General features: G+C 50.9%; 1 protein-coding gene across 3 annotated transcripts in view; it reads left to right on the forward strand.

Annotated features, from left to right (window-relative positions):
* Window positions 1-20,495: 20,495 nt before the first annotated feature.
* Window positions 20,496-23,158, forward strand: part of vav1 (vav guanine nucleotide exchange factor 1) — a 134,931-nt gene continuing 132,268 nt past the window's right edge. For 2 of the 3 annotated variants that reach the window (XM_078235029.1, XM_078235030.1), the window contains exon 1: window positions 20,496-20,929. In XM_078235029.1, coding sequence (XP_078091155.1) covers window positions 20,726-20,929 — 204 coding nt within the window. In that variant the 5' untranslated portion in view covers window positions 20,496-20,725. The remainder of the gene's footprint in view (window positions 20,930-23,158) is intronic. The other variant, XR_013500139.1, reaches the window with a different exon arrangement.

Here is a 23,158-nt window from a genome sequence, read left to right on the forward strand (position 1 = left end):
GTGCAAGCTGAGTTGGTGGTTAGGAAGGCAAATACAATGTTATCTTTGTATTTGCATGACTCTGTGACTCTATTTGTTTCAAGAGGGCTAGAATACAAGAGCAGGGATGTACTGCTGAGGCTTTATCAGGCTCTGGTCAGACCACATTTGGAGTATTGTGAGCAATTCTGGGCCCCGTATCTAAGGAAGGATGTGCCGGTCTTGGAACGGTTCCAGAGAAGGTTCACGAGAATGATCCCAGGAATGAAAGGCTTGACGTACGAGGAGTGTCTGAGGACTCTGGGTCTGTATTCGAAGGAGTTTAGAAGGATGAGCGGGGACGGCGGGGAGGGCGGCGGGGGGATAAATTGCAACATGCTGCAGTGCAGAGGGACCTGGGTGTCCTTGTGCAGGAATCTCAAGGAGTTGGTTTGCAGGTGCAGCAGGTAATTAAGAAGGCAAATGGAATTTTGTTCTTCATTGCGAGAGGGATGGAGTTTAAAAACAGCGAGGTTATGTTGCAGCTGTGTAAGGTGCTGGTGAGGCCACATCTGGAGTACTGTGTACTCATTACTTGAGGGGGTGCAGAGGAAGTTCACTACGTTCATTCTGGAGTTGAGAGGGTTGGCTTATGAGGAGAGACTGAGTAGACTGGGGCTATACTCATTGGAATTCAGAAGAATGAGGGGAGATTTTATAGAAACATATAAGATTATGAAGGGAATAGATAAGATAGAAGTAGGGAAGTTTGTTTCCACTGGTGGGTGAAACTAGAACTAGGGGGCATAGCCTCAAAATAAGGGGGAGCAGGTTTAGGACTGAGTTGAGGAGGAACTTCTTCACACAAAGGGTTGTGAATCTGTGGAATTCCCTGCCCAGTGAAGCAGTTGAGGCTACCTCATTGAATGTTTTTCAGACAAGGATAGATAGGTTTTTCAACTGTAAAGGAATTAAGGGTTATGGTGAGCGGGCGGGTAAGTGGAGCTGAGTCCACAAATTGATCAGCCATGATCTTATTAAATGGCGGAGCAGGCCCGAGGGGCCAGATGGCCTACTCCTGCTCCTAGTTCTTATGTTCTTATCTCATTGAAACTTACAGAATACTGCAAGGCCTGGATAGAGTGGACGTGGGGAAGATGTTTCCATTAGTTGGAAAGACAAGGATCTGAGGGCACAGCCTCAGAGTAAAGAGACGGTCCTTTAGAACCAAGATGAGGAGGAATTTCTTCAACCAGAGGATGGTGAATCTGTGAAATTTACTGTGGCCGGGTCATTGAGTGTCTTTAAGACAGAGATAGATAGGTTCTTGATTGGAAAGAGGATCAAAGACTATGGGGAGAATGGGGTTGAGAAATGTATCAGCCCTGATCGAGTAGCTGAGTAGACTCGATGGGTCGAATGGCCTAACTCTGCTCCTATATCTTATGGTCTTATCCCCCGTGGAACTTTGTAGATGCCTATCGTTCATTGAGCCAACTTCAGTGAAGGTATAACAAGGCCAGGGTAACTGAAAATAATTGACAATCTTCAGAGAGCATCTTGAAAGTTGATTGACTGACAGGGTGTAGAGTCATTCAAGCGCAGTGAGAGGCCATTTGGCCCATCGAAGATAATGATGGGTGGACAAAATCTATCAGTCACCATTTTGAAAGGATGAACGTTATGTAACATCCTGAGGTGGATCCACAGCACTCCGGAGCAGCAAGGTGGCACAGTGGTTAGCAAAGCTGCCTCGCAGCACCAGGGTCACGGGTTCAATTCCCGGCGAGGGTCACTGTCTGTGCGGAGTCTGCACGTTCTCCCCGTGTCTGCGTGGGTTTCCTCCGGGTGCTCCGGTTTCCTCCCACTGTCCGAAAGATGTACGGGTTAGGTGGATTGGCCGTGCTAAATTGACCCTTAGTGTCAGCGGGACTAGCTAAGGTAAACGCATGGGGTTACAGGGATAGGGTCTGGGTGGGATTGTGGTCAGTGCAGACTCGATGGGCCGAATGGCCTCCTTCTGCACTGGAGGGATTCTATGATTACTTCTGAATTTTGTAGTCACCGTTGTTCCCCGAGCAAAATGGGAACCTGTTTATGCACAGCAAGATCCAAAGAAACCAGCAGTGACATAAATGGGTGGCAAGCTGTTTCAAAGTTTACTTATTAGTGTCACAAGTAGGCTTACACTAACACTGCAATGAAGTTACTGTGAAATTCCCCTAGTCGCCACACTCCGGTGCCTGTTCGGGTATACTGAGGGAGAATTTAGCATGGTCAATCCACCTAACCAGCACGTATTTCGGACTGTGGGAAGAAACAGGAGCACCCGGAGGAAAACCCGCGCAGACACGGGGAGGATGTGCAAACTCCACGCAGACAGTAACCCAAGCCGGAAATCGAACCTGTGTCCCTGGCACTGTGAAGCAACAGTGCTAAGCACTGCGTGCTGAAGGAGGAAGGCTGCACAAGGGACAAGGACAGCTCCCAGATCACCTACGGGTGCTGCCATAGAATGTTCTGAAGCATCCCCCCCAACCGCCTCCACTGCTGCCCCAGGGATGTACAGGAAGAGGTGGATGGGGCCATGTGCTCGTACCTCATTACGGCAGAGAAGTTCCAGCAATGCCGCACTCCCTCGGTACTGTACTGGAGTGGCAGCACAAGCTGTGGGCTCAAGTGTGAAGTGAGGCTTGAAGGAACACTGCCGCGACAGTCTATCAAACAGCAAACCCAACTGCTGGAGAGGTCGAAATCCCACAGTGCAAACAAACAAATTCTGTGGGTGCCAATGTTTGAAGACATCTTAATCTCAAATTAATAAACTCAGTTGCAATTTCCCTGGCATTGGGGACCCGATACAAATTAGAGCATGAATTCACTCCTTGTGGATTTGCCAAGTGAACAGTCTTTCCATTCGGCTCATCACAGCCTCTTTAACAATTGTCACATCCACAGATGAAGGATTTGGCTGCAAGAAGGAAAGAAATTAGATAAAGAAGAAGATGTGAATAAAACCAATTAGTATCATTGTAACCTCCTCCAATCACTACGACCCTCCCTTTCTCTGTAACCTCCTCCAATCACTACAACCCTCCCTATCTCTGTAACCTCCTCCAATCACTACAACCCTCCATTTGTAACCTCCTCCAATCACGACAACCCTCCCTATCTCTGTAACCTCCTCCAATCACTACAACCCTCCCTTTCTCTGTAACCTCCTCCAATCACTACATCCTCCCCTTCCCTGTACCCTTCTCCAATCACTACAACCCTCCCTATCTCCCTAATCTTCTCCAGCCCCTTCACCCCCTCCCTATCTCTGTCACCTCCTCCAGCCCCTACAACGCTCCCTATCTCTGTAACCTCCTCCAGCCCTCTACACCCCTCCCTATCTCTGCAACCTCCTCCAATCCCTACGCGCCTTCCTATCCCTGCAACCTTCTCCAGTCCCCACAACCCTCTCTTTCCCTGTAACCTCCTCCAGCCCCAACAACCCTCCCTCTCTCTGTAACCTCCTCCAATCACTGCAACCCTTCCTATCTTTATAACTTTCTCCAGCCCCTACACCCCTCCCTATCTCTCTAACCTCCAGCCCCTACACCCCTCCTTATGTCTCTAAGCTCCTCCAGTCCCTACACCCCTCCCTATCTCTGTAACCTCCTCCAGCCCCCTACACCCCCTCCCTATCTCTGCAACCTCCTCCAATCCCTACACCTCTCCCTATCTCTGTAACTTCCTCCAGTCCCTACAACCCTCCCTATCTCTGCAAACTCCTCTAATCCTTACAACCGTCCCTATCTCTGCAACCTCCTCCAATCTCTACAACCTTCCCTATCTCTGTAACTGCCTCCAGCTCCTACACTCCTACCTATATCTATAACCTCCTGCAGCTCCTACACCCCTCCCTATCTCTCTAACCTCCTCCAGCCCCTACACCCCTCCTTATGTCTCTAAGCTCCTCCAGTCCCTACACCCCTCCCTATCTCTGTAACCTCCTCCAGCCCCCTACACCCCCTCCCTATCTCTGCAACCTCCTCCAATCCCTACACCTCTCCCTATCTCTGTAACTTCCTCCAGTCCCTACAACCCTCCCTATCTCTGCAAACTCCTCTAATCCTTACAACCGTCCCTATCTCTGCAACCTCCTCCAATCTCTACAACCTTCCCTATCTCTGTAACTGCCTCCAGCTCCTACACTCCTACCTATATCTATAACCTCCTGCAGCTCCTACACCCCTCCCTATCTCTCTAACCTCCTCCAGCCCCTACATTCTCCCTATCTCTGTAACCTCCTCCAGCTCCTACACCCCCTCCCTATCTTTGCAACCTCATCCAGCCCTTACACCCCTCCTTATCTCTGCAACATCCTCCAATCCCTACACCCCTCCCTATATCTGTAACCTCCTCCAGACCCTGCAGCCCTCCCTATATCTGTAACCTCCTCCAGCTCCATACCCCTCCCTATCTCTGTAACCTCCTCCAGCCCCTACACCTCTCCCTATATCTGTAACCTCCTCCAGTTCCTACAGCCCTCCCTATCTCTGTAACCTCCTCTAGCCCCCACACCCCTCCCAATATCTGTAACCTCCTCCAGCCCCTACACCCTTCTCTATCTCTGTAACCTCCTCCAGCCCCCTACATTCCTTCCCTATCTCTGTAACCTGCTCCAGCCCCTACATCCCTCCCTATCTCTAACCTCCTCCAGCCCCTACAACCCTCCCCATCTCTGCAACCTCATACAGCCCTTACACCCCTCCTTATCTCTGCAACCTCCTCTAATCCCTACAGCCCTCCCTATCTCTGTAACCTCCTCCAGCCCCTATACCCCTCCCTATCTCTGTAGCCTCCTCCAGCCCCTACAACCCTCCCTATCTCTTTAACCTCCTCCAGCCCCTACAACCCTCCCTATCTCTGTAACCCCTCCAGCCCCTACAACCCTCCCTATCTCTGTAACCTCCTCCAGCTCCTGCACCCCCTCCCTATCTTTGCAACCTCATCCAGCCCTTACACCCCTCCTTATCTCTGCAACCTCCTCCAATCCCTACACCCCTCCCTATATCTGTAACCTCCTCCAGACCCTGCAGCCCTCCCTATATCTGTAACCTCCTCCAGCTCCACACCCCTCCCTATCTCTGTAACCTCCTCCAGCCCCTATACCTCTCCCTATATCTGTAACCTCCTCCAGTTCCTACAGCCCTCCCTATCTCTGTAACCTCCTCCAGCCCCCACACCCCTCCCAATATCTGTAACCTCCTCCAGCCCCTACACCATTCTCTATCTCTGTAACCTCCTCCAGCCCCCTACATTCCTTCCCTATCTCTGTAACCTCCCCCAGCCCCTGCATCCCTCCCTATCTCTAACCTCCTCCAGCCCCTACAACCCTCCCCATCTCTGCAACCTCATACAGCCCTTACACCCCTCCTTATCTCTGCAACCTCCTCCAATCCCTACAGCCCTCCCTATCTCTGTAACCTCCTCCAGCCCCTATACCCCTCCCTATCTCTGTAGCCTCCTCCAGCCCCTACAACCCTCCCTATCTCTTTAACCTCCTCCAGCCCCTACAACCCTCCCTATCTCTGTAACCCCCTCCAGCCCCTACAACCCTCCCTATTTCCGTAACCTCCTCCAGCCCCTACATCCCCTCCCTGTCTCTGTAACCTCCTCCAGCCCCTACATCTCTCCCTATCTTTAACCTCCTCCAGCCCCTACAATCCTCCCTATCTCTATAACCTCCTCCAGCCCCTACACCCCTTCCTATTTCTGCGATGTTTGCATTCTCTCCCTGTTAAGAGCCGTGGGGTTATGCTGCAACTGTACAGGACCTTGGTGAGACCACATTTGGAATATTGTGTGCAGTTCTGGTCACCTCACTATAAGAAGGATGTGGAAGCGCTGGAAAGAGTGCAGAGCAGATTTACCAGGATGCTGCCTGGTTTGGAGGGTAGGTCTTATGAGGAAAGGTTGAGGGAGCTAGGGCTGTTCTCTCTGGAGCAGAGGAGGCTGAGAGGAGACTTAATAGAGGTTTATAAAATGATGAAGGGGAAAGATAGAGTGAACGTTCAAAGACTATTTCCTTGGGTGGATGGAGTTATTACAAGGGGGCATAACTATAGGATTCGTGGTGGGAGATACAGGAAGGATATCAGAGGTAGGTTCTTTACGCAGAGAGTGGTTGGGGTGTGGAATGGACTGCCTGCAGTGATAGTGGAGTCAGACACTTTAGGAACATTTAAGCGGTTATTGGATAGGCACATGGAGCACACCAGGATGATAGGGAGTGGGATAGCTTGATCTTGGTTTCAGATAAAGCTCGGCACAACATCGTGGGCCGAAGGGCCTGTTCTGTGCTGTACTGTTCTATGTTCTATGTTCTATTAAGGTGACATATAAATGCAAAGCGTCCGATCTTCGGGTAAGCGTTCTCCAAGGCGGCCTTCACAACACACAACGCAGAATCGCTGAGCAGAAACTGATAGCCAAGTTTCGCACACATGAGGACGGCCTCAACCGGGATCTTGGGTTCATGTCACACTATCTGCAACCCCGACCTGGGGCCTGGGCTTGCAAAATCTCAGTATCTACTGTGGGCGGCACGGTGGCACAGTGGTTAGCACTGCTACTTTACAGCGTCAGGGACCCGGGTTCGATTCCCGGTTTGGGTCACTGTCTGTGTGGAGTTTGCACGTTCTCCCCGTGTCTGCGTGGGTTTCCTCCGGGTGCTCCGGTTTCCTCCCACATTCTGAAAGACGTGCTGGTTAGGGTGCATTGACCCAAACAGGCGCCGGAGTGTGGCGACGAGGGGAATTTCATAGTAACTTCATTGCAGTGTTAATTACTTGCGACTAATAAATAAATTTTACTTTTTACTTAACTGTCCCGGCTGGAGACAATGCACATCTCTTTAACCTGTGCTTAACCCTCTCTCCACTCACATTGTCTGTACCTGTAAAGACTTGATTACCTGTAAAGACTCGCATTCCAATCATTATCTTGTAAATTCAGTCTGTGTCTATCGATGCCCTGTCATATCCCTGTCTTCATGCTGGGCTTGGCAATTTAAGAATAATCATTGAGGTCTCAACCATAGGTTTCACTGATTGGAGCCCAGTAACTACACAGGAATGGGGCCAGCCAGTTATACAGTGCGACTACCCTGGGTTTTAATGGTTAACTGTGAACCTGTACAAAAATACTGGAAAATTTGTATTGACCCGTAACCATTTACTAAATCAGACTCATAGCCAATTGACAGGGCAATGTCAGGACAGGGCCAACCCTGTACATTCCTCCTTTCAGATAATAATCCAATTCTCTCCTGAGAGCCTCGATTGAATCTGTCTCCACCACACTCTCAGACAGTGCATTCCAGATCCTAACCACTCGCTGTGTGAATCTGTCTCCACCACACTCTCAGACAGTACATTCCAGATCCTAACCACTCGCTGTGTGAATCTGCCTCCACCACACTCTCAGACAGTACATTCCAGATCCTAACCACTCGCTGTGTGAATCTGCCTCCACCACACTCTCAGACAGTGCATTCCAGATCCTAACCACTCGCTGTGTGAATCTGTCTCCACCACACTCTCAGACAGTGCATTCCAGATCCTAACCACTCGCTGTGTGAATCTGTCTCCACCACACTCTCAGACAGTACATTCCAGATCCTAACCACTCGCTGTGTGAATCTGCCTCCACCACACTCTCAGACAGTACATTCCGGATCCTAACCACTCGCTGTGTGAATCTGTCTCCACCACACTCTCAGACAGTGCATTCCAGATCCTAACCACTCACTGTGTGAATCTGCCTCCACCACACTCTCAGACAGTACATTCCAGATCCTAACCACTCGCTGTCTGAATCTGTCTCCACCACACTCTCAGACAGTACATTCCAGATCCTAACCACTCGCTGTGTGAATCTGCCTCCACCACACTCTCAGACAGTACATTCCAGATCCTAACCACTCGCTGTGTGAATCTGTCTCCACCACACTCTCAGACAGTGCATTCCAGATCCTAACCACTCGCTGTGTGAATCTGTCTCCACCACACTCTCAGACAGTGCATTCCAGATCCTAACCACTCGCTGTGTGAATCTGTCTCCACCACACTCTCAGACAGTACATTCCAGATCCTAACCACTCGCTGTGTGAATATAGCCCAGTCCATCACGCAAACCAGCCTCCCATCCATTGACTCTGTCTACACTTCCCGCTGCCTCAGAAAAGCAGCCAGCATAATCAAGGACCCCACGCACCCCGGACATTCTCTCTTCCACCTTCTTCCATTGGGAAAAAGATACAAAAGTCTGAGGTCACGTACCAACCGACTCAAGAACAGCTTCTTCCCTGCTGCCATCAGACCTTTGAATGAACCTACCTTGCACTAAGTCGATCTTTCTCTACACCCTAGCTATGATTGTAACACTACATTCTGCACTCTCTCGTTTCCTTCTCTATGAACGGTTTGCTTTGTCTGTATAGCGTGCAAGAAGCAATACTTTTCACTGTATACTAATACATGTGACAATGGTGAGAGCACTTCTGGAGTGTAATAACGTACAGTATTGGTCTCCTTGTTTAAGGAACGATGTAAGTGCTTTGGAAGATTTACTAGACTCATACCAGAGATGGCGAGTTGTCTTATGAGGAAAGGTTGGACAGGCTGGACTTGTATTTGCTGGAGTTTAGAAGAGTAAGAGGCGACTTGATTGAAACATATAAGATCTTGAGGGGTATTGACAGGGTGGATGTGGAGAGGATGTTTCCTCTTTGGGAGAATCCAGAACGAGAAGGTCACTGTCTAAAAATAAGAGGTCGCTTATTTAAGACGGAGATGAGGAGAAATGATTTCTCTCAGAGGGTGGTGAGTCTCTGGAACTCTCTTCCTCACCCAAAGCAGAGTCTTTGAATAGTTTTAAGGCAGAGGTGGTTAGATTCTTGCCAAGCAAGGGGGGTGAAAGGGGTTGCGCAGGATGCAGATTGGAGGTCACTATCAGATCAGCCATTATTGAAAGGTGGGGCAGGCTCGAGGGGCTGAATGGCCTACTCCTGCTTCTTGTTCGAATGAGAAAGAGGAGAGGGCCAATGATTGAGCCTTGGGCGACGGCAGAGGGAGTTGTGCAGGAGAAGGGGGATTAGATGGTGTATGTGATTCTCTGGTCAAGCCAGGAGAACCAGTTGAACCGGTGCGGTCTATTATGTAGACAGCCATTGACTAAAGGTGCTTAAAGAACCAGAAGGTTGGCTTGGTAACTTGATGTGGAGATACCGGCGTTGGACTGGGGTAAACACAGTAAGAAGTTTAACAACACCAGGTTAAAGTCCAACAGGTTTATTTGGTAGCAAAAGCCACACAAGCTTTCGAAGCTCTAAGCCCCTTCTTCAGGTGAGTGGGAATTCTGTTCACAAACAGAGTTTATAAAGACACAGACTCAATTTACATGAATAATGGTTGGAATGCGAATACTTACAACTAATCAAGTCTTTAAGAAACAAAACAATGGGAGTGGAGAGAGCATCAAGACAGGCTAAAAAGATGTGTATTGTCTCCAGACAAGACAGCCAGTGAAACTCTGCAGGTCCACGCAACTGTGGGCGTTACAAATAGTGTGACATGAACCCAATATCCCGGTTGAGGCCGTCCGCGTGTGTGCGGAACTTGGCTATCAGTTTCTGCTGTGTTTCTTGGCTATCAGTTTCAGCAGAAACTGATAGCCAAGTTCCGCACACACGCGGACGGCCTCAACCGGGATATTGGGTTCATGTCACACTATTTGTAACGCCCACAGTTGCGTGGACCTGCAGAGTTTCACTGGCTGTCTTGTCTGGAGACAATACACATCTTTTTAGCCTGTCTTGATGCTCTCTCCACTCCCATTGTTTTGTTTCTTAAAGACTTGATTAGTTGTAAGTATTCGCATTCCAACCATTATTCATGTAAATTGAGTCTGTGTCTTTATAAACTCTGTTTGTGAACAGAATTCCCACTCACCTGAAGAAGGGGCTTAGAGCTCCGAAAGCTTGTGTGGCTTTTGCTACCAAATAAACCTGTTGGACTTTAACCTGGTGTTGTTAAACTTCTTACTTGGTAACTTGAACACTGGGAGCTCTTTACTGTAGGTGCGCTCTGTCCCACAGTCAGATCTCACGTGGGTCCCACACTGGGAGGAGCTAATGCCGCAATGGTCACCTGACCCACACTCTTAAAGGGGCAGCACGCACCCCAAAATCCCAATAAACATGTATAGATATATCACACGGGCACATCAACTGGGAATTAGGACAACATCCAGGCCTGGGCCAGCTGACATCGGCAAACTTGGTTTGAGCTGAGGAAGCAGGAGAGAGAGAGAAGCTGGGAGGCCGTGGGAAAACATTGGAGGAGGATGGTGAGGCCAGCAGGGTCAAAGGCCGCAGGAAGGCCGAGAAGGAACAAGGGGGAAATCTCACGGGCAGTGTGATTGGGTGAAATCGTACCCAAAAATGGCTGAGTGTGGTTTCTGTCGAGGAAAATGGGGAGGTTCCTTTCCAGATCTTACCCCATTCTGCCAAAATAAAAATCAAGGTGGCGTGTTTCAGGTCGTCATACCTGGGGGGTTGGGGGTGGGTGGGGGTGGCTTAACAGGTCAGCAAAGCTCAGAGATCGGAACGCCATCTTTAAAGGACGCCCAGATCAAGACCTGTACAAATCCCCACTCCCCACGCCCCCCCGCAAACCCCCCAGCCCACCACAGAGGCCTCAGGGCCCTCCCCACCCTCCCCCACCTCCAGCCCGCCATGGAGGTCTCGGGGGCCCCTCGTTCCCTCCACCCCCAATCAGGCCCCCCCCCCCCCCCCCCAAATCATCGGTCCCTCCTCCCCCGATCGTCGGTCCCTTCTCCACCCATCCACCCACCCGCCCCCCCCACACCCTGGATCGTTGGCACCTTCCCCCACTGCGTGACCCTGCCTCTCTCTCTCCCACCCCCCCCCCCCCCCCCCCGCCGCCACGGGGGTGGCTAGACTCACCTTTGCCGTCCTGGGGAGATCACCCCCTCCCAATGACAGGTCCATGTCCAGCTGAACCTGGGTAAATAGTGCTCGGGTGACATTAGGGTGGCTTGCACAGAATATCCGATGGGCAGGAGGGTGGAGACCCGGAGAGAGAGAGAGCTAATGACACGCTAATGTATTAAAGTGAGCCTCCTGCGGGCCCCCGCCATGTTTCGCACCACTCGGCCAGGGAGGGGCCAGGGAGATCAGAGCTCCGGAACTCGCTCTTTCGGGATTTAGAGCGTGCTTCCCCATTCCCGCTGGGGGAGAGTTTGGGCTCAAAATGGCCAGGGTGCAGGAGAGCAGTGGAGTCTGCCCTGCCTGGCCACCTCTAGGGGGCGGTATGAGCACTTACCAAGATGTTTCGCAGATTGAACAGGCCCCTTAAACCTCTCCACCTCCTCAATTCCCCCTCCTCCTCCAAAGTAAAGTAGGCTTACATTAACACTGCAGTGAGGTTACTGTGAAAATCCCCCTAGTCGCCACACTCCGGCGCCTGTTCGGGTACACTGAGGGAGAATTTAGCACGGCCAATGCACCCTAACCAGCACGTCTTTCAGACTGTGGGAGGAAACCGGAGCACCCGGAGGAAACCCATGCAGACACGGGGAGAATGTGCAGACTCCACACAGACAGTGACCCAAGCCGGGAATCGAACCCGGGTCCCTGGTGCGGTGAGGCAGCAGTGCTAACCACTGTGCTACCCCATACAAAACCTCCCCTTTGACCAGTTTAGAATCATAGAATCTACAGTGCAGAAGGAGGCCATTCGGCCCACCGAATCTGCACCGACCACAATCCCACCCAGGCCCTATCCCTGTAACCCCACATATTTACCCCGCTAATCCCTCTAACCTACACATTCCAGGACACTAAGGGTCAATTTAGCACGGCGAACGCACCTAACCCACACATCTTTGGACTGTGGAGGAAACCGGAGCACCCGGAGGAAACCCACGCAGACACGGGGAGAACGCGCAAACTCCACACAGGCAGTGACCCAAGCCGGGAATCGAACCCGGGTCCCTGGTGCTGAGAGGCAGCAGTGCTGACCACTGGTGCTACCATGCACAGTGGTGAGCATTGAAAGAGACTTATAAAATTCTAACAGGACTAGACAGGGTAGACGCAGGGAGGATGTTCTCGATGGTGGGGGGAGTCCAGAACCAGGGGTCACAGTCTGAGGATTCAGGGTAGACCATTTAGGACGGAGGTGAGGAGACATTTCTTCACCCAAAGAGTGGTGAGCCTGTGGAATTCATTACCACAGGAAGTAGTTGATGCCAAAACATTGAATGTATTCAAGAGGCGGCTGGATATAGCACTTGGGGTGAATGGGATCAAAGGTTATGGGGAGAAAGCAGGATTAGGCTATTGAGTTGGACGATCAGCCATGATGGTGATGAATGGCGGAGCAGGCTCGAAGGGCCGAATGGCCTCCTCTTGCTCCTATCTGCTATGTTTCTATATGCTGCCCCAGTTTGGTTGCAGTTTGGTCATTGCTTTGCACTGTGACCAACAGGTTTGTGACATCAATTGTCCATGATGTGGGCTCTGGCTGCCTGAGTTGGTCAAAGTTCATCATTTTACAACCCCCCCCCCGCCCCCCCCGCCCCCCCCCCGCCCCCCCCCCCCCCCACCCCCCCAACCCCCCCCCCCCCCCCCCCCGCACAATATTTCCTTCTCTAACCCCAAGGAATTTTATTCTTCAACACTTCCCGGTTTACAAAACCAAGTTGGAAAATGATTAACCGCGGTGTCCAATAAATTCCCTGGGTGAGTTCACAAACACGTTAGTTTGAATCCTAACCCTAACCCTAACCCTAAAACATTGCAAAATGTTTGTGGTAGAATCACTCAGTGCAGAAGAGGCCCTTCGGCCCATCACCTCCGCACCGACACGCAAGGAAAACCTGATCTCCCATCTGGTCCCATCCACCAGCACTTGGCCCATTGCTCTGAATGTTACCATAGAATCCCTACAGCACAGAAGGAGGCCATTCAGCCCATCGAGCCTGCACCCACACCAATCCCATCCTATCCCCATAACCCCACATATTTACCCTGCTAATCCCCCCCGACAAAGGGGCAATTTAGCACGGCCAATCCACCTAACCCGCACATCTTGCAGACTGTGGGAGGAAACCGGAGCACCCGGAGGAAACCCACACAGACACGGGGAGAACATGCAAACTCCACACAGACAGTGACCCAAGCCAGGAATCAAACTCGGGTCCCTGGCGCTGTGAGGCAGCAGTGCTAACCATTGTGCCACCATGCCGCCAACTTATGATGTGCCAAGTGCTCATCCAGATATTTCTTAAAGGATGTGAGGCATCCCGCCTCCACCACCCTCCCAGACAGCGCATTCCAGACCCTCACCACCCTCTGGGTAAAGAAGTTTTTCCTCACGTCCCCCCTTAAACCTCCCACCCCTCACCTTGAACTGGATATCAGTCAGAACCCTGGCCATGCTCCAAAGAAAGGGCGGGGGTGGCTGTACAAAATCCCTGAGCAAAAAGAGGATTTTACGACGGCAGGGTGAGTGGGGGGGGGGATCGAGAGGTTTGGGGAGAGAAGTCCGAAAGCTCAGGCTGAGACTGCTGATAGCGTGGACGCCATGGCAAGAGGCCAGAATTGGAAGAGGGCACAGAGGGTTGGGGAGAGGGAGGAGAGGGGGGGGGAGCGCGGGATTGCAGACAAAGGGAAGGGACAAGGGCCAGGGATGAAATTGAGAAGACCAGGCCGATCCTCGCCAATGGAACGATTCAGACACTCTCTCGGGGAGGTTGTTTAATCTCCGGAAACAGACCTGTAGACTTCCTCACTTCCAACAATAGGAAGAGGAATGCGCTGTACCTACTGAGACCCTCAGGATGCTTGCTGGCAGCCCTTATCTTGCAGGCCCTCCCACCTTGTCAACACGCATGGCACAGCCAAGGTACATGGGTAATAATCGAATTATCGGAGTTGATTCTGTGGGAGCAGGATTTCAATGCTGGTAGACACAGCTTTGTAATGTGGAGATCCTAATATGTCGGAGCAGAAGTAGGCCATTCGGTCCATCGCGTCTGCTGTGCCATTCAATGAGATCCTGACTGATCTGATGTAACAATCCTCAACTCCACTTTCCCCCCTTATCCCCATAACCCTCGATTCCCTTACTGAAATATCTGTCTATCTGTCTATGGGTGGCACGGTGGCACAGCGGTTAACACTGCTGCCTCACAACGCCAGGGACACGGGTTCAATTCCCGGCTTGGGTCACTGTCTGCGTGGAGTTTGCACATCCTCCCCGTGTCTGCGTGGGTTTCCTCCGGGTGCTCCGGTTTCCTCCCACAGTCCAAAAATGTGTGGGTTAGGTGGATTGGCCATGCTAAAATTGCCCTTAGTGTCCTGGGATGCGTAGGTTAGAGGGATTAGCGGGGAAAATATATAGGGTTACGGAGATGGGGCCTGGGTGGGATTGTTGTTGGCGCAGACTCGATGGGCCGAGTGGCCTCCTTCTGCACTGTAGAGATTCTACATTTCTCAGCCTTGAACATACTTAATGACCCGGCCTCTACAGGCCTCTGTGGGAAAGAATTTCACAGATTCACTCCCCCCTGAGAGAAGAGATTCCTCCCCACCTCTGTCTTCAATGGGCGATCCCTTACTCCGAGATTATGGGTGAAATTTTCCACGGGAATCGTAGCGGGTGGGGGGGGGGGCAGAACATACAAAGGTCCATTGACCTCAGGCCGGATTTTCCGGTCTTGGGGCGAGCGCGGTTGGAAAATCCCGCCCAATGCCCTCTGGTCCCAGGCTCTCCCACAAGGGGAAACAACCTCTCAGCATCTACCCTGTCAATCCCCCTGAGAATCCAATATGTCTCAATAAGGTCGCCTTTCATTCTTCTAAACTCCAGTGAGTGCAGACCCCAAACCTACTCAACCTCTCCTCATAAGAAAATCCTTCCCTACCAGCGAACTTTCTCTGGACTGCCTCCAATGTCCAGTGTATCTTTCTGAAGACAAGGGGACCAAAACTGTTCACAGTATTCCAGGTGTGGTCTAACTAGTGCCTTGTATAGTTTTAGCAAGACTTCCCTATTGTTATATTCCATTCCCTTTGGAATAAAGGCCAACATTCCATTTGCCTTCCCAACCTTCCCAATAACAAGCTGAACTTGCACGCTAGCTCTTTGTGGAGGATGCTAGCTTTGGTACTGTGACGACCATCCCCCCCCCACCCACCCCCCCCCCCCCCCCCACCCCCACACACCCCAACACAACCTTCCCCCCCACCCCACCCAATTTGGTCCCTAGGTTTCGACACAAGTGCCTCTACTTTCTCAGAAGACTAAGGAAATTTGGCATGTCAGCTATGACTCTCACCAACTTTTACAGATGCACCATAGAAAGCATTCTTTCTGGTTGTATCACAGCTTGGTATGGCTCCTGCTCTGCCCAAGACTGCAAGGAACTGCAAAAGGTCGTGAATGAAGCCCAGTCCATCACGCAAACCAGCCTCCCATCCATTGACTCTGTCTACACTTCCTGCTGCCTTGGAAAAGCAGCCAGCATAATTAAGGACCCCACGTACCCCGGACATTCTCTCTTCCACCTTCTTCCGTCGGGAAAAAGATACAAAAGTCTGAGGTCACGTACCAACCGACTCAAGATCAGCTTCTTCCTTGCTGCCATCAGACTTTTGAATGGACCTACCTCGCATTAAGTTGATCTTTCTCTACACCCTAGCTATGACTGTAACACTACATTCTGCATCCTCTCCTTTCCTTCTCTATGAATGGTATGCTTTGTCTGTACAGCGTGCAAGAAACAATACTTTTCACTGTATACTAATACATGTGACAATAATAAATCAAATCAAATCAAATCAAATAGAAGCTCTCAAGGTTCTTAACATGGTGCTGATAGAGTCCAACCTTCGCTATAGTGGAGTCAGGCGGTCAACACAGCGGCCTGATAAACCAGGTCCGTTATCCGCTGCAGGGTCACTGTGTTTTTCTTTATTTATTCGTGGGACATGGGTGTCGCTGGCTGGAACGGCATTTAAAGCCCATCTCGAGTTGCCCTTGAACTGAGTGTCTCACTCGACCATTTCAGAGGGCAGTTGAGAGTCAACCACATTGCTGTGGCTCTGGGGTCACATGTAGGCCAGACTGGGTAAGGACGGCAGATTTCCTTCCCTAAAGGAACCAGATGCATTTTTCTGACAATCGACAATGGTTTCATGGTCATCAGTAGATTCTTAATTCCAGATATTTTAACGCCATCGAAACTTACCGAATACTGAAAGGCTTTGTTCGAATTTTCTTTGTGGATTCATGGGACATGGGCGTCGCTGGCTGGGCCAGTATTCATTGCCCATTCCTAGTTACCCGAGGGCAGTTGAGAGTCAACCACATTGCTGTGGCTCTGGAGTCACATGTAGGCCAGACCAGGTAAGGATGACAGATTTCCTTCCCCAAAGGAAGGAACCAGATGGGTTTTTCCAACAGTGGTTTCATGGTCATCAGTAGATTCTTAATTCCAGATTTTTTTTATTGAATTCAAATTCCACCATCTGCCGCGGCGGGATTCGAACCCGGGTCCCCAGAACATTAGCTGAGTTTCTGGATTAATAGTCTAGCGATAATACTGTGAGGCCATTGCCTCGCCAGGTGGCCGGCTTCTTGCTAGGTTCTCTTCTCATGACTCTGCATTGGCCTGTGCTCTGAGGGCAGCCAAAGGAACAGGTAGACGATATGTTCAAGGCATCAACACGGAGGCATCAACATCTCTGACTGGGAGCAGAAGGTTGCGGACCTTTCGATGTGGCTCCACTTGGTCTAGTAAGACAACAGCCGCTGCGAGGGTCAGCGATTCGATAGTAAGGCAGACGGGCTCTCTCGTTCTCAATCCTTTTACGAGTGAGAACAGCCCTCATCATGATTTTGAACATCTCCATCAAATCTCCTCTCAGCCTTCTTCTCTCCAAGGGGAACAGTCCCGACCTCTCCAATCTATCCTCGCAACTGAAGTTTCTGATCCCTGGAACCATTCTCGACTGGTTCCGCACTGTACTGAGAGTATCAGTCTGGATTCTCTTACAAAGTTTACATCAAAATTACTTTTTTATAGAGAAATAATCATAGAATCATAGAATCCCTACAGTGCAGAAAGAGGCCATTCAGCCCAATCGAACCTGCACTGACAACAATCCCACCCCAGGCCCGATCCTGTAGCCCCCATGTATTTACCCTGCTAATCTCCCTAATACTAACGGGCAATTTGGCATGGCCAATCGCACATCTTTGGACACTAAGGGACAATTTATCATGACCAATCCACCTAACCTACACATCTTTGGACACTAAAGGGCAATTTAGCATGGCCAATCCAACTTACCTGCACATCTTTGGACACTAAGGGGCAATTTAGCATGGCCAATCCATCCAACCTACACATCTTTGGACACTAAGGGGCAATTTAGCATGGCCAATCCACCTAACCTGCTCATCTTTGGACAGTGGAAGGAAACTGGAGGAAACCCAGTACAACCTCCAATAATACTGTAACCGGTGACAAAAAAAACCAAGATACAATGGGTGGAATTTTCCCGCCCCGTCCACCACGGGAATCGTAGCGGGCGGGACACGGACTATGCAAAGGTCCGTTGACCTCAGGTGGGATTTTCCGACCTTGGGGCGAGCGTGGCGGGAAAATCCTGCCCAATGTCCCTTTAAGAGCAGCTGAAGTAGTGAAATGCTATTGTTGGTAATATTTATCTTGTCTTGTTGATGCTTCAACGTACCACAAGAGGTCTGCAGAGTACACAGTTCAGGAAGGATGTTTATTGTTGGCAGAGTACGGTAGCATGGTGCTTCTGAGACTCATCTTGTAACCCAGAGACCTGGATCTAGGATCCAAGTTCCAATTCCACCTTAACAAGTGGGATTAAATATTTTAAAAAAGTACAATCAGTTAAAGTGACTGGACTGTCGCTCATGTCCAACTGGAGATATATCTTCCCTGATTATGGGCAATATCCAATGAGAGAGGTTTCTGTTGCGGGCTCTGAAGGCAACTGTGCTTTTGGGAAGGGGGAAGAAGGCATCGCCGGAAGGGGATCTGAATCCCATAAGACAGACAAACAGGGAAAAAAATAAGAAAGTGTTTCCCAATGGGATGCTTAATAGAACCATAGAATCCCTACAGTACAGAAGGAGGCCATTTGGCCCATCGAACCTGTACCAACTCTCCGAAAGAGTATCTTCCCCAGGCCCTATCCTCGTAATCCCTCACATTTACCATGGCCAATCCCCCTAACCTGCATATCTTTGGACACTAAAGGGCAATTTAGCATAGCCAATCCACCTAACCCACATATCTTTGGGACACTAAGGGGCAATTTAGCATGGCCAATCCGCCTAACCTGTACATCTTTGTACAGTAAGGGCCAATTTAGCATGGCCAATCCACCCAACCTGCACATCTTTGGACACTAAGGGCCAATTTAGCATGGCCAATCCACCCAACCTGCACATCTTTGGACACTAAGGGCCAATTTAGCATGGCCAATCCACCCAACCTGCACATCTTTGGACACTAAGGGCCAATTTAGCATGGCTAATGTATCTAACCTACATATCTTTGGACTCTAAGGGGCAATTTAGCACGGCCAATCCACCTAACCTGCACATCTTTGGACTGTGGGAGGAGACTGGAGCACCCGGAGGAAACCCACGCAGACACGGGGTGAACATGCAAACTCCACACAGACAGTCAACTGGGGAATTGAACCCGGGTCCCTGGCGCTGCGAGGCAGTGGTGCTAACCACTGTGCCACCGTGCTGCCTCAATGTGCTTTGCAGCCAATGCTTTGTAGTTCGGTCGCTGTTGCAATGCGGGAAAATGGAGCAGTCAATTTGTGCACAGCAAGATCCCACAAACAGCGGCTGGTTGTAGAATCATTGCAAGGTTACTGTACAGAGGGAGGCCATTTGACCCATCCTGCGTGTATCTGCTGTCTGCAAGTGAGTAGTCCCTAGCCGCCCACCTGTCCGGTAAGTACCCAATTCCCTTTTGGAAGTCACGACAGATCCTTTCTCCACCGCCGTTGTCCATTAAACCCCTAACCTCTCGCAGGGTAGTGTTGCCAACTGAGATTAACTGTATTCCGGGAGATTCCATCACATGACTTGCCCCCAACCATTAATTGGCCAACCCATCACAGAATCATAGAATCCCTACAGTGCAGAAGGAGGCCATTCAGCCCATCGAGTCTGCACCAACCACAATCCCACCTCGGCCCTATCCCTTTAACTCCACATATTTACCCTTGCTAATCACCCTGACACTAAGGGTCAATTTAACATGGCCAATCCAGTCTGCACCAACCTCCCTGACAGAGTGTCTTACCCAGGCCCTCTCCCCCACCCTATCCCTGTAACCCCACACTTTTCCCATAGCTGACCCATCTAACCTACACATCTTGAGACATTAAGGGGCAATTAAGCACGGCCAATCCACCTAACCAGCACGTCTTTCGAACAGTGGGAGGAAACCGGAGCACTCGGAGGAAACCCACGCAGACAGAGGGGAGAAGGTGCAAGCTCCACACAGGCAGTCACCCGAGGTCGGAATCGAACCCAGGTCCCTGGCGCTGTGAGGCAGCAGTGCTAACCACTGTGCCACTACTTTCTTAACTATAGCGTCGGTATAGAGGGACCAGGACAGGTTGTTGGTGATCTGGACACCTGGAAGTTTGAAGCCCTCGACCATTTCCACTTCGTCCCCGTTGATGCCGACAGGGGCATGTTCTCCACTGCACTTGATGACAATCTCCTTTGTTTTGTTGACATTGAGGGAGAGATTATTGTTGCCGCACCAGTTCACCAGATTCTCTATCTCTCTCCTGTACTCCGTGTCGTCATTGTTTGAGATCCGACCCACTACGGTGGTGTCATCGACAAACTTGAAAATTGAGATGGAGGGGATCCTTGGAGCAGCGCTCCGAAAGCTTATGGTATTTGCTACCAAATAAACCTGTTGGACTTTAACCTGGTGTTGTGAGACTTCTTACTGTGTAAGGAGTATGGCAGGGGGCTGAGAACACAGCCTTGCTGGGGCACCGGCGTTGTGGATAATTGTACAGGAGGTGCCGTTGCCTATCTTTACTGATTGTGGTCTGTGGCTTGCGCGATGGACTGGGCTGCATACACAACCCTTTGTAGTTTCTGTCCAAATGCCTTTTAAATGTTGTAATTGTACCCGCCTCTGTCACCTCCCCCGGCAGCTCATTCCAAAACAGGATTTTTTAAAAAACTCCAAAAGACTAGAAACGCAACAGGGGGAGCGGGGACTCTCGACAGAAATAGCCAGCCCTGACGCTGCTTGAAGACGAACCATCCTGGCTGGTTGTAAAGTTCTGGGAGGCGTGGAGCCTAGCTGGGGGTTGGACTACACCTCCCAGGGTGCCTCACCGCTCTGTCAGTGAGTTCTTTATTCTCAGTGTGAAAGAGGAAGGAGCCAGTGGCTCAGAAACAAGCTACTCTCTGGAGGAAGCAGCCAAGACGGGAAATGCACTGAACAGGTGGCAGGCTCTGGGGTTTTTCTTTCCTTCTCTCTCTCTTGTGCGTTTCAACTTAATTTGTTTTCTCTCCCGTTCTCCCTGCTCGCCCGCCCGCCCGCCCGCCACCTCCGAACTCCGCACGACTTGCGGCCGGCGGATTGCTGGGAGATGGAGCATTGGCGTCAGTGTGCCAACTGGCTGATCGACTGCAAGGTCTTGCCCCCCAATCACCGAGTGACCTGGGCCAATGCTCAGGTCTGCGACTTAGCCTGGGCTCTGCGCGATGGCGTGCTCCTCTGCCAGCTCCTCAACAACCTCCGGCCACACTCCATCAACCTCAAGGAGATAAATCTGCGACCTCAGATGTCTCAGGTAAGCTCAAACGGTTCTGCCACCTTCTCTTCCCCACCCACCCCCCCACTGGTGAACGTTATGTAAAGAACAGCGTCTGTCGGCGAAACAGAGTGTCAAAATATCCTGCCTAGATCCCACCACCCCCCCTCCCCCCCCGCGCCCCCCCCTCCCCCAGCCGCCCGTCGCAGACGTCTCTCGGAGGTCTGGTCTCGACTGTGATCGGAGCGGTTCCAATTTCAGTCCCGCTTCCGTTGAGATAACCGACGGCAGTGACAGGAGGAGGCCACTCAGCCCCTCAGGTCTGTCCCGTCGTCCAGCTAGATTACAACTGATCTATATCTTCGCTGACCTCGGTTCTTTAACCCTTCCCTTACCTCACTAAAAAGAAGGCATCCATCAAGGCAAAAATACCGCGGATGCTGGAATCTGAAACAACAACAGAAAATGCTGGAAAGTCTCAGCGGGTCTGACAGCCTCTGTGGGGAGAGACTGGAGCCAACTTTTTCGAGTCTGGATGACCCTTCGTCAGGGCGAAGGGCAAGGAAAATCAGGAAAGATGAACAAAAGTATCATTGCACAAAACTTTTCTGAATTCCTTTACCCTGAGCTCTGACGAAGGGTCATCTCGACTCGAAACGTTGGTTCTATTCTCTCTCCTCAGATGCTGTCAGACCCGCTGAGATTTTCCAGCATTTTCTGCTTCCGTGGCTGAGAAAGGCATCGATCTCGGCTTGGAAATGCTCAGCTGACCTCTGGTTTCGGCCGTTCTTTGTGGGGGGAGGGGCAGATTCTGACTCAGAAACTAGAAGCAGGAGGAGGCCATTCGGCCCTTCAAGCCTGCGCCACCATTCATTATGATCATGGCTGATCATCAAATTCAATATCCTGATTCCCCCCCATATTCCTTGATCTCTTTAGCCCCAAGAGCGACATCTAATTTCTTCTTGAAATCACACAACGTTTTGGCCTCAACTACTCTCTGTGGGAGTGAATTCCACACATTCACCATCCTCTGGGTGAAGAAATTTCTCCTCACCTCAGTCCTAAAAGGTTTACCCCTGACCCTCAAACTCTGTCCCCTAGTTCTGGGCTCCCCCACCATTGGGAACATTCTGAATCTACCCTGTCTAACCCTGTTAGAACTTTATAAGTTTCCCTTGTACAAAGAAGTACAGGGACGACGTGGTGGGCGCAGTGGTTAGCACGGCTGCCTCACAGTGCCAGGCACCCGGGTTCGATTCCCGGCTTGGGCCACTGTCTGTGTGGAATTTGCACGTTCTCCCCGTGTCTGCGTGGGTTTCCTCCGGGTGCTCCGGTTCCCTCCCACAGTCCGAAAGATGTGCGGGCTGGGTGGATTGGCCGTGCTAAATTGCCCCTTAGTGCCAGGGGGGCTAGCTAGGGTAAATGCATGGGGTTATGGGGATAGGGCCGGGGTGGGATTGTGGTCGGTGCAGACTCGATGGGCCGAATGGCCTCCTTCTGCACTGTAGGATTCTATAATTCTGTGAAGTGTTTCCTGTCTGGCTTTGCGTTAGCGCTCTGCCCCTTTACCCTGGGTTTCGCCAAACTGAGAAAATAGTGTCTCTCCGTCTATCCTATTGAATCTTTTCATCAGCTCTGCATTGCTAAGACCACCCCCTTTACCTTCTGTATCTGGGGAATAAATACTAACTCTGCAAACCATGCTGGTGATTTAACCCTTTCAGAGCCGGGCCACTGTTAGCAGTGCTCTAATTGACCTCAGTACCAATAGGCCAGCGATGCAAAGACCACACGCGATTCTCATTGGCTGACCGGTGGTCAAGAGTATCATGGTTCACTTTCCTCTCCACAGTTAACTCTACTCCTCCCCCACTCCTTTTTTAATTCATTCGTGGAACATGGGCGTCGCTGGCTGGGCCAGCATTTATTGCCCATCCCTCGTTGCCCGAGGGCAGTTGAGAGTCAACCACATTGCTGTGGCTCTGGAGTCACATGTAGGCCAGACCGGGTAAGGATGGCAGATTTCCTTCCCGAAAGGGACATTAATGAACCAGTTGGGTCTTTCCGACAATGGTTTCATGGTCATCAGTAGATTCTTAATTCCAGATATTTATTACTGAATTCAAATTCCACCAGCTGCCGTGGCGGGATTCGAACCCCGGTCCCCGGAACATTAGCTGAGTTTCTGGATTAGTAGTCTAGCGATAATACCACTAGGCCATCGCATCCCCTCCTCCTCATGAAGGCCAAGGGCTGGGGTAGGCT

The sequence above is a fragment of the Mustelus asterias genome, chromosome 19, assembly GCF_964213995.1.
Source record: "Mustelus asterias chromosome 19, sMusAst1.hap1.1, whole genome shotgun sequence".
Classification (NCBI taxonomy): Eukaryota; Metazoa; Chordata; class Chondrichthyes; order Carcharhiniformes; family Triakidae; genus Mustelus; species Mustelus asterias.